General features: G+C 45.5%; 1 protein-coding gene across 10 annotated transcripts in view; it reads left to right on the plus strand.

The window, feature by feature from the left end:
• The window catches only part of LOC119973102 (microphthalmia-associated transcription factor-like), a 400216-nt gene that overhangs the window by 261209 nt on the left and 122080 nt on the right, over positions 1–16927 (plus strand). Inside the window, exon 1 of one of the 10 annotated variants that reach the window (XM_038810640.1) lies at positions 5346–5429. The exons of 8 other annotated variants lie outside the window; for them this stretch is intronic. In XM_038810640.1, the coding sequence (XP_038666568.1) occupies positions 5391–5429 (39 nt within the window). In that variant the 5' untranslated portion in view covers positions 5346–5390. Of the gene's footprint in view, positions 1–5345; positions 5430–7466; positions 7575–16927 lie in introns of those variants that run through there. One more of the 10 variants, XM_038810642.1, reaches the window with a different exon arrangement.

Below are 16927 nucleotides of genomic sequence, written 5' to 3' on the forward strand. Positions count from 1 at the left end.
GGGGGAGAAAGTGTATACTCCACACAGTCAGTCACCCGAAGCCGGAATTGAACCCGGGTCCCTGGCTCTGTGAGGCGATAATGCTAACTACTGTACCACAATGTCGCCTTTAATGTATTTTCACTTTTAAGGTATGTAATGTTATCTTGGAGAAGAAAAGGATAAAAGGATATCATGTTAAGCATGTATATGCTAATGAGTATATGGACAGGATGTAAAATATATGGCCGGCAGACATTGTTCACTGGAGCTTTCAGTTTAGTTAGAGCATGCTGTGTGAAGGAATTATAGCTGTACTGTTCTGTGAACAGTAGCCATTGAATCTTTATTGTAAATTAATCTGCTGAACAATCCTGCAGTGCTTCTTCAAATAAACTGAACCTATGTTTAGTTTACCAGTCCTTTGGTAAGCTTGTGTTAAGCAAACATAGAAATACATCAGGGACAACATTACCAAAAAAAGTGTTGGATCTTGCACCTTTCAAAACTTTTTAGGGGTGAAATTGGACAATGTTGGCAGTGTAATGGCTCCAAAATATCAATAATGTTCCTTTATCTTTATCTGTAAGCAAGTGAATGGTTGGATTACTCACTCTTTTACAACACCTTAATTACAGCTTTAAAAACCACGGTTTTTAATAACATTACTGCCACAAGTATGAAATACATATATCTATATATATATATCAGTTTCTACATTTATCACTGCCAATAAAAATAATGGCATATTTGGATATTGCTCACAAATTAAATAATCATATTATTTTATACCTTCTGTATTTTTTATTTCCCATTTGATTAATTGCTTTTTATTTGATTATTTTTACATTTTCTTGTTTGACTTTAACTCTTGTGTAAAAAAAAAAGCAGTATTATGAACTACAGATAACAGGATATTCCTAACTAAATAATAACCTCAGTAGTCCGTAGGAGTAAGTAATTTACTCCCAATCACCACAGAAATTAGAGTATTTAATGTAATGGACTAAAAATGTTTAATTTTTACTTTTTTCTCTTTTAAACGTAGAAGTCTGTCCTTTTGCAGAAAGCAGTGTCAGAATTTCTAAATTCTACTGTTTAAAAATTTTCAGTCTCAGTAGGCAGTCTGTCAAACTCCGCATCACTGGCCTCTCCAAAAAATGGCTGCCACATCTCTTACTGTTAGGAATTTACTATTTAATGCTCAACATCGGGGCAGCACGGTAGCATGGTGGTTAGCATAAATGCTTCACAGCTCCAGGGTCCCAGGTTTGATTCCCGGCTGGGTCACTGTCTGTGCGGAGTCTGCACGTCCTCCCCCTGTGTGCGTGGGTTTCCTCCGGGTGCTCCGGTTTCCTCCCACAGTCCAAAGATGTGCGGGTTAGGTGGATTGGCCATGCTAAATTGCCCGTAGTGTCCTAAAAAGTAAGGTTAAGGGCGTGGGGGGTTGTTGGGTTACGGGTATAGGGTGGATACGTAGGTTTGAGTAGGGTGATCCTGGCTCGGCACAACATCGAGGGCCGAAGGGCCTGTTCTGTGCTGTACTGTTCTATGTTCTATGTTCTATCTGGATATATCATGGCATGATCTGGGGATGGTAAGATCGTTTATTATGTGCATTGAATACTGTAAAATTGTATTCCATTCTCTTATCTTCTAGGAAGCAACTAATAAACACCCCAGACCGATCGGATCATTTGTAAACTGGTAAATTCTATACAAGGCAGAAATGAATACAGCTTTCAGTGAAGTTCAGTCTATTTCATGTCTCTCCTTGCAACATGGAAAAATAGCAAATTATGCCATTTACTAGTTTTAATGGACTTAATTCACTTTACATTCAGTTTACTAGTAGTCCCTAAATATGGCCAACTAAAACCTCAAAGACCTCTTTCTTCCTAACATTTTCCCAGTTTTCTTTCTTTCTTTCATAGGATATGGGCATCACTGGCTAGGTCAGCATTTTGTCACCCATCCCCAATTGCTCTTCAAATCATTGTAGAGGGTTGTTAAGAACCAGCCACATTGCCTTGAAGATAGAGGGCCCTGCAGTCAGAATTGAGAAAGCTGGGTAGGAAATTAGCAAACAGGACCTCAATCGGATTACTCCCAGTATCATGTGCTGGGAAGTATAGAATTAGAAAGATGGAACCAGGTGAATTTGTAGCTGGAAAGATGGTGCAAGAGGAGGAGCTATAGATTTTTGGAACACTCTTCAGGTGATGGCACCTGTATAGGCTAAAAGAGTTGCACCTAAATTGAGCCAGTACTGAGTTCCTTGTGGGGTATTTTGCTTGTGCTATTGGGGAGGGTTTACACTTACTTGCCAGGGGTGTGGGAACCAAGAGAGAATATCAATGCGCAATACCAATGTGCAGAAAACTATGAGAGACAGCCAGCACTTGAAAATGAATAGTATATTAATAGGTGGTGCCAAAGTAAGAAATAAACTTTAAATCAGGATTACTGTACATGTACGTGAATCCACAGAGTGTGATAAAGATTGGTGAGCTACAGGCACATGTGGAAATACAATGTTGTGGCTATGACAGAGATCTAGTGCAAAGGAGGGCAGGGCTGAGTGTTAAATAATCCCTGGGTACAAGATGTTCAGGAAAGATAGGAAAGGCAGAAAAGGGGAAAGGCTGTGGTATTGATTAAGAAGAGCATTGCAATGCTGGAGGAAGAGGAGATCCTACTATGTGTTCAGGAAAATTTTTCACAAACGGGAGAGATGGGAAGAAAAAGAGGAAGGACAAGGGGAAAACAAGGGCAGAGAGGGAACCAAAGGAATGTGTAACCCGGGGGGAAAGAGGAAAGGCTGGAAAGTCACAACAAGGGAACAATGTGGGGGGGGGGGGGGGAGGGGGACAACACCCCTCCCCGATCACAAAGCAAACACAGCCAAAGTCGAAGGGGAGGAAGAAAAGGGAGGGGGGTGGGAAAGAGGGAGGACACAAGAGAAGGAGGTTTGGGCGGAAGGGACCAGAGGGCGGTAAAACGTACATTAAGTAAATTAAGGTAAGGACAATATAATACAATAAATTAACATGGCAAAAATGGTTTATAACTGTGGATAAATGTGGAAAATGCCAATAAAAAGATTTTTTTTTAAAATGGAAAATTGCCCACCACAGTATGTTTCTCGTCCAATGATAAAGGAGGCACTGCCAGACCTGGTTCCCGGGAATAAGGTGGGGCAAGTGGATCAAGTACTAGTGGGAGATCATTTAGTGAGTAGTGATCCTTATATCTTAACACTTAGACTAACTATGGAAAAAGACCAAGAACAATCCAGAAAAAGAATAATTACTTGGGGGAAAGCCAACTTCAATGGGGTAAGAATGAATTTGGGCTGAATAAATTGGAGCCAAATGGTGCCTGAACAATTGGCCAACTTTCAAAGAAGCGGTATTTTGGGAACAGTCAAGGTATATTCCCTCAAAGAGGTAACAGAGGGCAATGCAGTTCATATGTACAAAAGATGTTTAATAAAGTGGCACACAACAGACTTGGGAGCAAAGGAATAAAGAGACAGCGGCAGCATGGATACAATATTGGCTGAGTGGGATGTATGTTTTTTTGGAGGATGATTTGTAGTGGAGTTCCCAGGGTTAGGACTCCTGCTTTTGCTGATTTTATTCTCATGGAATGTGGGCCAGCATTTATTGCCCATCCCCAACTGCCCTTGAAGATGAACTAGACCATTTCAGGGGGCATTCTTTAAGAGGGAACTGCCTTTGAGCCACGTGTAGGCCAGAACAGGCCAGGATGGCAGATTTTCTTCCTTAAAGGACCTGCTCGTCATTAGACTTTAAATTCCAGATTTTTATTGAATTCAAATTTCACATCTGCCATTTGGAACCCAGAGCATGACTCTACATTTCTGGATTGCAAGTCTAGTGACAATACCGCTATGCCACTGCCTCCCTAAACACCTAGATCTTGATGTACAGGGAACAATTTCAGATTTTTGCAGACAGTATGAAACTTGGAAGCATGGTGAACTGTGAGGAGTAAATTAGAACTTCAAAAGGATATAGACAAGTTGATGTAATGGATGGACAGGTGGGGGGGGGGGGGGGGGGGGGGTTGCACAGATTTATAGTATTTGGTAAAAGGTTCAAAAGCATTGAATGGTTAGGTTCTGGAATGCATTGCCTGAGAGTGTGGGGTTGCCGGCGCAATGGACGTATCAAAGGGGAATTTGACAGTTAGCTGAAGAGGACGAATGCAGGGTTATGGGGAGAAAGCAGGGAATGGTACGAATGATAGTAAGTGAATCGCTCATTCAGGGAGCCAGTGCAGATGATGAGCCAGAATTGCCTCCTTTTGTGTGTAACAGTTCTGTGATTCTTTGAGGTACGGAGTAATTTTCAAAATTAGCCCGGGGGAGGGGAGGGGGGGGGGGGGGGGGGGGTTGTGTAACAAATCTTCCCTTGATGATTCATTTTTCCCACCTCTGAAAGCGATTACATAGGAGGGGCAAATTGCACAACAGAAATGTTGTGATGAAGTGTTGTGCTGTGTGCGAGAGATAGGGGGAGAGCGTACCCAAAGTGAGGAGCTGATGAATGGGTCTCCACTTCTCAGACTGCATCATGTCAGTAAATGTATGGAACAGTTACTATTTTGTTCCAATTCCATTCTGTGAAACAACAGTTTAATTAGCAGCTCTGCTAAAGGGCTACAGACCTAAAATATTAACCCTATCTTCCTTTCTCCTCACACTCCCTGATTTACTCAGCATTTCCTGTTTTCATTACTTTGATGCTTAATATATTTTAATACATTTTTGTGGTCTTTTTCAATAATTCTATATGGTTTACACCAATGCAGGGCAGAATTCTTAAGATGACAATGGTGACAGGTCATGAAAATTATTGTCATTCATTCTAGCATTTGGTAATTCTTGATTGAAATTTCTTATTGGCCATAAAATAGAAACAAAAACTGATCATGCTTTCTCTGGATGGTATTGTATGCCTGTGACAAGATTAGCAGATGGCGAGCAGTGTTATAAAAGAATCAAAATTAGATTAGGGGTACTAGCCTGAGCTTTTAAAGCTTAAAAGTGAAAACATTTATCTTGGGTGATTCTGTTTTTAATGTGATTGGTCCTTTAATTAGCTAAATGACCTTTAACCTCTCAGGAATAAGTACGGGATAATTTTAGGGATCAAGACAAAGCCTCCCAGAGATTTAGTGCACAACACGCACTAATACATGAAGGAATGCTGATAATTAGCTTTGCTCCTTTCATTCTTTTGGCTGTTCTTTTTAAACTGGTTGCTTTGAAATAATACCTACAGGTTCATTATCCGCAGGTTTAAAGCTGAAACGTGGCTGTTAAACAAAAGCATATTGTACAATGAAAAGTAGTTTCCATGTTCTGTATGTAATGTGCAGACATGGACAAAAGTAGTTGTGCACTTCCTTTGTTTATTGAGGTACTGTACAATGTTTTTCACTATTGTAATTATTCAGTAACGCAAGACATTAATGTTAATTTGAAGACCATAGATACTCTGTTAAATCAGAACTCTACAAAGTAAAAGTAGCTGCATTTTTTTGAAGAGGTGCATAAATCTTATAAAACAGGAACTAAATTGTTTTGTAATTTTTAATAAATGTATTCTATTCATGTTGTGAACATTTTCTAGTAAGGCTTTAAAGGTTTTACAACAAAGCTGCCTCTTGGTAGTTAATTTAGTGGACATGACTATGTTTAGTACAGTGCTAATTAAATAAAAAATTAGCTTCATTATTTAACTCGGTAAAGAAAAGCAAGCTTATTCATTTTAATGATCTCAGTTGCTTTTTATCTATATAATGTTTTTTTTTAAAGTGTTCGTCGTACAGGCTATCTCGTAGATAAATACGCAAACGGTATAATGCTGTGCACATACCAGAGAAATTCTAAGATTTAGTCTCTCCGTTCTGTTAAGTTAGTTGATCTCCGTCAGGGTAGTAGAACAATGCTGTAATTGAACCTGGGCTCTTCGGCTCTTTGAGCAGAATTCTTTTTCCTGTTTGCTCATCACTGAGCCTTACCGGAAAATGTGTGTGTAAGGGCATAGAGTGAGGACAGTATCAAGTTCAGCTGCAGTATCTCTGCAGTCAAATAGTCTAGAGTTCAGGTTCACACATGAAAAGTGGAAGCTTGGGCAAGGTGCTGGAGGACTGCTGGTACTTGTGGATTTGTACCAAAAATGAGTGACTGGTTTCAGAAGAGAAGAAAAAAGTTTTAATTCTAGGTTAAGTAGCACTATATTGGCAGGGTGAGCAGAAGAACACAGTGTGTTGTTGAAATGAGAATGATATGTTTAAATATATATGTTTAAGTTTGTATTTCTGTGTATGGAAGGGGCACTACAACAGGTCAATGAGAATGTGTAAAATTTAATTGTTCTTGAAAGAAAGTGAAAATTGGTGGGGGTTTCATTTGAATATTTTCAGAATTTGCCACTTTAGTTTCTGGGTCAACTTTTTTTGAATTGAATTCATTAGATCACATTTTTATGCATTTACATTTCATCTTTTTGACAGTGAATGCATCTGTTGAAAAATGAACTTGCAACGATTATCAATCAACTCGTTGTTATTCCCTGTGTTACATTGAGTGCGATATGCAGCTTATTTTGCCTGCTGGATATTATTTTAGAACTCTTCCTCATATTTGGTGTGTTATCTAACTGCAACCAGAACATTTATAGAATGATGAAATCTGCAACATCAAACTAGCTAGGTCCATGAGTTAGACTAATCGTGCTAAAAAATTAAATCCTACTCTTCCCACAAAGTTCAGTTAATTACAGTGAAGGCAGATCAAACATCTCCATTATCGATGTAGAGTGAAATGGAAGATATTCAAATATAAATCATTATAAGCAGTGATTGCTATTTAATATGGCCCTTGAATTTTTCACTGTTGATGAAGGTCCAGGATGATGGCTGAAACCATTCTGAGTTTCTGAGTACTGTAATCACACTTTTTAGGATGGCAACAAAAACGTTTTGAAACATGATCTGTTTTGCACATATGAGAGAAATTTGGACTAGTATTTGAAGACATTAGATCTGCACCTGTAAACAGTTCATATATTCACCCCCATCAAGGAATTAACTAAAAACCCTGAGGAATGTAATTAAGTATATAAGGCGGCTTGGTATTTGTATTTCACTACACTGGAGAAGTTTGTGCTTGTTGACCAAAACAAATTGAAATAGTTTCTGCTACACACACACACACACTCTCTCTCTCTCTCTCTCTCATACTCACTCACACTCACTCGCACTCTCCCTCAAATTCCCGGTCTCTTCCTCCCTGGCTCAAGTAACTCACCGATGCAGTTTTGCTGCGCTGCTATGAGAATGCTCAAGGCAGGAGCTGATTACTGCTGACTCAATGAGAGGTTGCAATGAGAAAAGCGAAGTTACTTTATCAGAATATCTCCGTTGCGAACAGTATTATTCCTCAAACGATGATTCAGTCCAGGATTTGTTGATGCATATTACATAGCTGCAGTTCTTGAATTCATGAGGTTGCATTGATTAATTTCTTATGCTGGGAGATGATGACAGGTGATTCCACAGTAAGTTAAAGTTTTTGAATGAAGATACAGAATAGCACCATGCAACCTAAGCTGCATTGACAATTGGTTTTACTTTACTGCACCTTGCTATCAACAGTGTCAACTAAATTCTGAAAACCTGTTTGAAGAATTAGGACTAGTTCAGCATTTTCAAAATTTTGGGGGGGAGAGAGGATAATTATAAGTTATTAGCAATAATATTTTTTGATCACATAGTTCAATGTATGGAGGTTGATGACTCAATTTACTGAAGCTGGAACTGCATGCTGAATATTGTCCAAAATTGGAAGGATTTGTTTTTTATCCAGTTGGAATTTCATCTTGTGCCTTGTAGTCTCCGGAAAATTTTCTAAGTGTGCTAGCAAGGGATTCACTGCGAGTTTTCTGCCGCTCGGCCAGTGAGGCCAGCAACACTATTCAACGTTAACTGGTCCACTTCATCAGGCCTCAGGGGCTTCTCGCCCCAAATGATTTGTCAGCACCGCACTCGCCAGCCCCCCTGCTAATAAGGTCGAGCAGCACTTAACCTGCACTTGCTCGGCCAACCCCAGCCAGCTGGACCCGGTGGAGGCCAAGAGGAATGTCCTGTTCCTCCAGGGGTCCCGGAGGTTGAGCCACAAGGCAGCCAGTGCTGCCTGGGATGAGGTGGAGGCAGCAGTAAGCGTGACCAAGAGGACTGGCCTCCAGTGCCGGAAGAAGATCAACGACCTACAGCGGGCAGCAGGAGTGAGTAAACACCAAAACCTCTCCCCCCCCCCCCCGGGAGCATCCACCAATCCTTCCTCCACTTCCCTCCCCTTCAACCCCCCACCCCACACACACAGACACATACGCAACTGTGAACCACACATGTGGCTGATAATGCCTTCTCTGTATCTCCTCAGCCTAAGCTCTCCCATAATCGACAGGAGGGGGCCCAAAATGGCGGAGGGGGCTGGACCTAAGAATCCTCACCTCCTTCGAGGAACGGGCCCTGGAGGTGACCGGGGTAGCCAAGGACAGGGCGGTTACCCATGCAGAGGCTGGCAGATGCCGCAGAGGTGAAGAACCGCCGGGCTCCACCTGGGGACCTGTCAAACGTGAGTTGTTATTGCCTTACTGATTGACCCTACCCTCCCACTGACCATATGTCCATTTTCAGGTCCTCCAGCTGACAGCTTCAACCCACCCCAGGCGGCACCCTCACCTGACTCCCGAGGAGAACACCTCGCGTCACAGCTGTCATCCCCACCCTCCACCAGCGCAGATACACACACCTCTGGGCCACAATCTGGTGCGCACAACACCGCTGATGATGCACATCTGGTGGAGGCAGGAATCCCATGCGAGACAGCAGTTGGAGGGCTACTGGATCCCTGGACGCAGTTGGGTCTCATTTTGATGCTGAGCCTCTGGAACAAAGTTACCCGGAGTTGATGGAGGTGATCGGGAGTTGCCATGACATTCAGAGGGAGATGTCAACATCACTCCAGCAGATCCATAGCTGCGTGGAGGGGTCCCAGAGGCTACGAGCGCCGGAGATTGTGCCGGCAATGACTGGCACTGAGGCCAACACTCTTAGCGTGCAACCGCAGTGGAGAGCCTGGTGCACAACGCCGTCACCATTAGTGAAGGTGTCTAGGCGTCGCTTAGTTGGTGACGGCCATGGCCGAGGGTCTCAACAGCCAGTACCAGGTCGACTTTGATGAGGTTCTGCGGGACATGTCTGGCTCTCAGATCGGAATAGCCGAAGTGCTGCAGAGCTGGTCCCAGACAGTGAGGAGCATCGCCAAGGGCATCGACACCGTGGTGCAGACATTGGGGAACCGCCAGGGCTGGCAGAGCCAGATGATGGAGGGGCAGCCATGGCTTGAACCACCTGCCCCTACATCCCAAGGTGGACCCCAGTGCCCTATGGACACCCACTGAGCGCCAACCTGAACCCGTCCCATGGGGCAGCGATGTTGGCCACCAGCTGTCCCAAGTTCTACCCCCTTGATGAGGCCATGTCTTGGGGTCAGCACATGGGACAGGGTGGTACGACTGTGCATGTGCCGTCGACAGGTGAGCCGGGGCCCTCCAGTCCCAGAGGACGCCCACCAGAGGCATCGAATGGAATGAGGGAAGCAACTGGCTGCCTCCACCTCAGATGTGCTTCCTGAGGAGACATCTAGACGTAATGGTAGAACTGGGAGGGCCACGCACATTGAGGATCACTGAGGGCACCGGTGAGGGGGAGGCTGTGGTAGATAGGGGGTGTGGAGAGTGGACCAGGCAACATCGGGTGGTGTTTGGTAATTTAGACATTCTCAATTCTCCCTCGGTGTACCCGAACAGGCGCGGAATGTGGCACCAGGGTTTTTTCACAGTAACTTCATTGCAGTGTTAATGTAAGCCTATTTGTGACAATAAAGATTATTGTGGTGATGGGTGTGACCGAGCACTCAGCAGACAGGCAGGTGTAAGACTATGGCTTAGATTGAGGAGCACCAATGCCCAGATCTCTGCATGTTATCATCACACCCCTGCCCTCGACTGTGGCCCGCTGACAGTGCCGACACAGTCCCAGCACCCTGGAATGATCTGACACATACCTTGAGAGGGTGGGAAATGGGGGTGGTCGGTGGGTAAGGCTACGCTGAGGGACCAGGCCATGTGTTAGGTGAAGCGGGTGAGTATGAGGGCCTCCTTGACCCTCAGGGCTTGATGGCCCCTCACCGCTGTCGCCTTTCCTGCAGCCTCCGAGCCTCAGGTTCCTCCCTGGCCTCGTCCTCCAGCTCCTGCTGGTCCGGCGCCACCTCATCATCCCCATCTTCCTCCTCTTTGGAGGTAGCCACATGTTCTTCATCACCATCTCCAGCTCGTCACCCTGCTGCTGTGCCAGGTTGTGGAGGACACAACAGCTCACAACAAAGTGGGCGACCCTCCGAGCAGTATACTTGACCGCACCACCGGAGCGGTCGAGGTATCGGAAGCGCATCTTGAGGAATCCGAAGCACCGCTCAATGAAACCCCGGATGGTCGCATGGACCTTGTTGTGCCATGTCTCCACTTCAGTCTCTGGCCTCTGTACTGGCATCATTAGCCAGGTCCTCAGTGGATACCCCTTATCCCCCAAGAGGGCAGTGATGACTGACTGCCCCAGGATGTAGCTGTCGTGCACACTCCCTGGTGGTCGCACACGAGTTGTAGGTTGAGGGAGTGGAACCCCTTTCTGTGGCACCCCCAGATGGCCCGGTGAGCGCAGGGACACATGCGTGGTGTACCCCATGGATCTGGGGCATCCCTGCGATGGTGGCGAGCCCTGCTGTCCGTGCATTTTGCTGAGCCTGGTCCACGTCAAAGATGATGTAGTGTTCCGCCCAGGCATACAGGGCATTCGTGACCTACCGGATGCATTTGTGGGCTGTGGCCCGTGAGATACCACCCAGGTACCTGCGGAAGCCCTGGAATAATCCCGTGGCATAAAAGTTCAGAGCTGCAGTGACCTCGATGGCCACCGGGAGCGGTTGTCCTCCTCCTCCACGTGGTTCCAAGTCCACGAGGACATGGCATAGATGTTGCACCATCTCCATGTTGAGGCGGAGCCTCCTGTGGCACAAGCATTTGTTCAAAGGACCAGTGACGCCTGTACATCCTAGGTCGTCTCAGGACTGCCCTCTGCGTCCCTCCCTGACCTGATGGGCGGCCGGGCCCTCGGGGTGTGGGGCATGGTCCGGCACATGGGCTGCTGCCTCGAGAACCTGCAAGTGCTGCTGCTGCCGCCTTCTCTGGCATCTGGCCGCATCGTGTAGCACTGGCACCATTAGGGCAACCTCTGCGTCCAACATCTCTCCCATAGCGTTCAATATCTGTAAGGCATTGGGAGAGGGTGTTAGGCTGACAAACAGAGGTGGCTCCAACCCCGGGACACTCTATTCCTCCACTGATCTCTCTCTCTCTCTCTCTCTCTCTCTCTCTCTCTCTCTCTCTCTCTCTCTCCCCCCCCCCCACCCCACCCCCAACTTCCCTACTTGGGACGCCCTGCCTGTGTACTCTCGGCCGCAGCGGGCCTCTCTCACCAGGCCCCAGAACCTGTACCCCGGACACCCGCTCACAACGTCAACCAGACCAGGCACTGCCTCCTCTCCGTGGCACTCACCCACCCTTCGGCTGTGTACATGTACCCTGGTGCTGTGTCCCATCCCTACGTGTTCGGATGTCGGCTGTTGCACCTGTGGTGTTGTCTCCTGCTGTGTTTCAGCACACTGTCCAGGCATCGTGGTCTGATTGGGATGCTAGGCAATGACTCCCATATGCTACATGGCCTGCCCATCCACGGGAACCCAGGTGGATTGTGAGAAGTGCTAACTTAACCACGATTGCCAATTCCCTAAATGCCTTCCGCTGCACAGCCAGAGGCCTCGGCAGCCGGTGGGGGTTATGGGGTGGTTGGTGGGGCAGATGGGCAGGGACAAGGGTTGCCACTGGAACGGGTACACGTGATCCAGTGGTTGGCATGGTGGTGGCGTGACCAGTTGCCCCCCAGCTCCCCCTTCCCCCACCCTCCCATGGCAGCCCACCCCTGCAGGGGGTCTCCCACCTCCCACTGAGCACAGGAGCAGCTAGCCCAGCGTTCCCTGGCTCCTTGCCTGTGAGAAAGAATCGCTGCTCGTCTCCTCGGCTCCCCACAGAAGCCCTTCCGCTGGGTTCATGTTTTAAAAATAAAGTACGAATCGGCGCCAGCGTGAGCACTTGCTTGAGAGGCCATTGGATAAGGGGGTGGCTCTCATTAATTGTATGGAAATAGGGCTTAAGTGGTGATAATTAGTTTCTCGCCACGCTACGGCGAGATCCCGATTTCACCTAGGGGAGCAGGCCGGTTGCATCGCATATTGTTTGGCACCTGGCGAGGATCTCGCTTTTGGCCTCTCCCGTTATCCACCAGCCTTGAGTGAGAGTGTAACGAGGCCGAAAGATCGCGGCCAGTGTTACAAGTTGAATCGTGCTGCATCTGTAAATCTCGGGTTTCATTTACCATAATTGTGACTTTCAAAAGGAGGTGCCAGGAATGGTTGAATTGCATTTGTAACTTTGTAATGTGCATGGTTTGTTAAAATTAAGATATCAGATAGCATTGACCAGAAACGTAAGAGAACCAGCCATATGAATACTATGGCTACGAGAGCAGGTCAGAGGCTGGAAATTGTGTGGCAAGTAACTCGCCTCCAAAGCTTGCCAACCATTTGTAAGGCACAAGTCAGATGGAATACTCTCCACTTGCCTGGATAAGCGCACCTCTTGAAACACTCAAGACCTCAATGCCATCAAGGAAAAAGCAGCCTGCTTATTGGTAATACATTCCCTCCCTCCAAAACTCGCCAAGGTTCCTTTGAGCCTTGTGACCTCTACCATCTAGAAAGACAAGAGCAGCAGATGCATGAGAACACTACCATTTGCAAGTTTCTTTCCAAGCCACACAACTTCCTGACTGGAAATATATTACCATTTCTTCACTGTCAGTGGGTCAAAATCCTGGAATCCCCTCTCTAACAGCACCGTGGGTATACCTACAGCGCACAGACTGCATCAGTTCAAGAAGGCAGCTTACAGCCACCTTCTCTAGAGCAACTAGGGATGGACAACAAATGCTGTCCTAGCCAACAATGCCAACGTTCCACAAAATAATAATAAGCAATGGCAGCTGAAAGTTTGTGCTGGCAATTCAAATTCAAATTCAAATTTGCAGCAACAATTTTGATATGTTGCATTTTAAAACCCATATCTTTTGCTAAACATGAACTGGACATTGCTTCAGCAGCCCTCTTTCATTTTCATGATGGTCCTTTGGATGTTGAGTCACTGCCTTTCATTAGGTGATAGACTTTGCTGACATGTCAATGGGCCCACTTTATTTGATTGCACATTAAACCCTATTCAGTTCTCCACTTGATATGTTTGACTTTTTTCCGACATGCTCACAATGTGAGTGTTTTTTAGTGCTTTCCATTTGATGGAAGCGTAAGTGGCATGTACAAAAGAAAATGGTTTTTGAAACATTTTTAAAAATGGCATAAATCAAGGACAGCAATTGCTGAAGGCATACATACCCCTAAACTAGCAGACGAGGAATAGTTCAAAGATGCTTTGATCTGTTTAAATGTGGATGGGCACAATTTAGCAATGCAAAGACTCCGATTTATTTGTTGTATTGTATTTATTCCATTGTTCACAGTGTGGCAAAAACCATAAAAGAACATTTTTGGCAATGTCAATATTTGGAGTGAAAATGTTTCCAGCTTGCTGACCAAGAGCATTTCATTAGTGACTGAAATAGCTGTCTGATTCATTCAAGCAGGAAATTCAATATTTCTGGAAGCTGTTTGGATTCTTCTAAGAAGCATTAAAGAAAATGTGGGTTTGCATCGAGGAGAAACTTTTATTCAGAATGAGTGATTATAATTCACAGGATGGCCTACATTTTACGACCTACACTTCATCGGTAAAAGTGCAACAAGCTTCCACTAGAACTTGGCCAATAGCTGTACAAGTGACCTAGATAGAGCGTTTTTAGGAAGATAAAAAGAGATTAAAATTGAACTTTGGGAGAGGTGTGAAATGGGGAGTAGGGGATTGGCTATCAGTTATATACTACTGGTGTCAATAGAAAGAAGAGTCATGTATGTGTACAATGGGCTGAGCCAATAGACTATCACTTGTTTTGCACTCTGCTGAAGTTGTATTTCACCTCCAAAACTTCAAGGACTTTGCAGTTCCTCTATAATCTTTTCTGTTTTATCAAATATCTAAGCTCCCTCACTTTGCAAGTATCCTAATTTTGAGTAATAGGGAGACTGAGCTTTTATCCGTTGACCTTTCCCAGCTTGGCAGGAACGTTTCTGCCTGAAGTGCTTTTCTCGGGATCTGTGAACTTGAAGTTCAACCTTCTAGCGTTTCAGATACTGTTGACTTTTCTTTTACTGATACTGAAATGCCAGATGTTCATTGAATGGACTTATGAAATTCAAAGTGCTGTTCAATTATTAGATTTTAGCGGTTTAGGTTTTTTTTTTTTTGCAGCTCCATTATAGGAACAATATAACTGTCGTCTTTAGGTGATTAGTCCTCTGTGTATGACCTAATGAATTTGCTGAGCTTCCAATCGACTTTTTACTTTAGTTGAAGCTTGAAAAATTCTATGCTTTCGAATTCTGCTGTTTAAAAAAAAGCAAACCAGTTTCTCACTTTGATCAGAAGTCTCGCCTTCCACAGATTTGACTTCTGCTTAATAAAGCAAACAAAAATGACATTTTTAGATAAGTTGTTTCCAGCACTCATTTATAACCTTCATTTGGTAACCGTGAGGTTTTTCCTAAGTTGTTGATTCATGCTGGATGCAGTTTTCCAAGTATGATGGATGCCAATGGATTTGTCCTTAATCCCCACTACTTCCTATTTCTTATTTACAAGTAACCCTCTGGGGGAACAAAGGAACAGGAGTAGACCATTCAGCCCATTGAACCTGCTCCACCATTTAATATGCCCATAGCTGATCAGGCACTTCAATCCAATCTACCCCCATAACTCCTTATGTTAATGTTAATCAGAAATTTACCAATCTCTGCTTTAAAGATACAAAGACTGAGCATCCACAGCCCTCTGGGGTAGAGAATTCCAAAGATTCACAACCCTCTGTGTAAAGAAATGTCTCCTCATTCGCCCTATGTTTTGAAATTGTGTCCTTTGTGGAACCAAGGGAAACGTCTTACCTGCATCTACCCTTCTAAATCATCCAAAAGCTCAGCAGATTCCACATGTATACATACAGCACCCAGCTCTACCTCAGCACAACCTCTCTTGACTCATTGGATGGAATTCTCCCATTCTGGGACTAAATCGTGTGGTAGAGCGGCAATTAGTCTTCACCCCTCCGCCCAACAATAAGAAAAAAAAAAGTCTCCAACCCCCACTTTTGGAATTCTGTTGATGTTTTAATTTTCCCCGAGAAAGTTGACGAACAGCTGACACCTCCGGGTGAACCCTACCATTGACCCTCTTAAGGCAAACTTTATTTTCTCGAGACTGAGAAACCCAGCCATGACACTAATCCAGGTCCCTGCACTCGGGGGCTTCGAGTCCCTCCACATTAATAAAATCTGTCTCCGGGTTACCAGGAAGGCAAAGGCCAAGACGTCAGCCTCTATCGTCCCCTGAACTCCCGGCTCTTCCGACATTCCAAAGATCGCCACCTCCGGACTCGGCACCACCTGTGTTTTGAGTACCGTGGACATTGCCTCAGCGAAAGCCTGCCAAAACCCTCTGAGGTTCGGGCATGCCCAAAACATTTGGACATGATTTGCTGGGCTTCCCGCGCACCTCGCACACCTGTCCTCTACTCCAAAAAACCTGCTCATCCTAGCCACCGCCATGTGTGCCCGATGTACTACCTTGAATTGTATCAGGCTAAGCCTGGCACATGATGAGGATGTGTTGTTAATCCTGCTTAGGGCATCCGCCCCCAGCCCACCTCTGTCACCCCTCCTAGCTCGTCTTCCCACTTGCCCTCGAGCTCCTCCACCGGAGTGTCCTCCGATTACAAAAGTTCCTTTTAAATTACTGATATCTTCCCCTCTCCCACTCAGGTATTGGAGACTACTCTGTCCTGTATCCCCCATGGTGGCAGCAGCGGAAAGGCTGGAACCTGCTTTCTCAGGAAATCTCGCACCTACAAATACCTAAACCCATTCCCTGCTGGCAATTCAAATTTATCCTCCAAGGCTTTCAAGCTGGGAAAGCTCCCGTCTATAAATAGAACCCCTGTCCTCCTAATTCCTGCCCTTTGCCATTTCCGGAACCCACCATCCAGTCTACCCGATACAAACCGATGATTATTATAAATTGGGTCTGTTGGGAAACACCCCAAACCTTTGGCCTCAATCTCGTTGATTATGCAAACCGGGTGTTTTGCGCCATATTCCGCGGCGGGGCAGGCCTTATGGGGCGCAGCCTGCCGCTCTATCGGGACGCCACATTGAAAAGATGCCAAACATTGCTAACCCACTATTGGAAGAAAGAGCTGTCCTCCTGAAAATGAAGATGCACCTGAAAATGAAGATGCAACTCCCGGAGCATTCTCATACTGGTCGATGAACCCTATCCAGGACACCAAATCTGGAAGGTCCTTCTTCAGATGCTCCCTGAACCACTGCTGTTGTATTTCAGGATCCAGGGTTGCAGGCAGCCTCCATCCCAGACTTAGGAGGCAATCCCAGGCATTGTTCAGGTGAACCCTGATATCTGCACGTCACATGTCTTCTGCGCCAGCATGTTTTCCTGCTGGTATCGCGGAGAATCTGGCATGGATGGAAGATTCAGGTGGCAGGAAATTCACACCA

This window comes from Scyliorhinus canicula, chromosome 11, assembly GCF_902713615.1.
Source record: "Scyliorhinus canicula chromosome 11, sScyCan1.1, whole genome shotgun sequence".
Taxonomy (NCBI): Eukaryota; Metazoa; Chordata; class Chondrichthyes; order Carcharhiniformes; family Scyliorhinidae; genus Scyliorhinus; species Scyliorhinus canicula.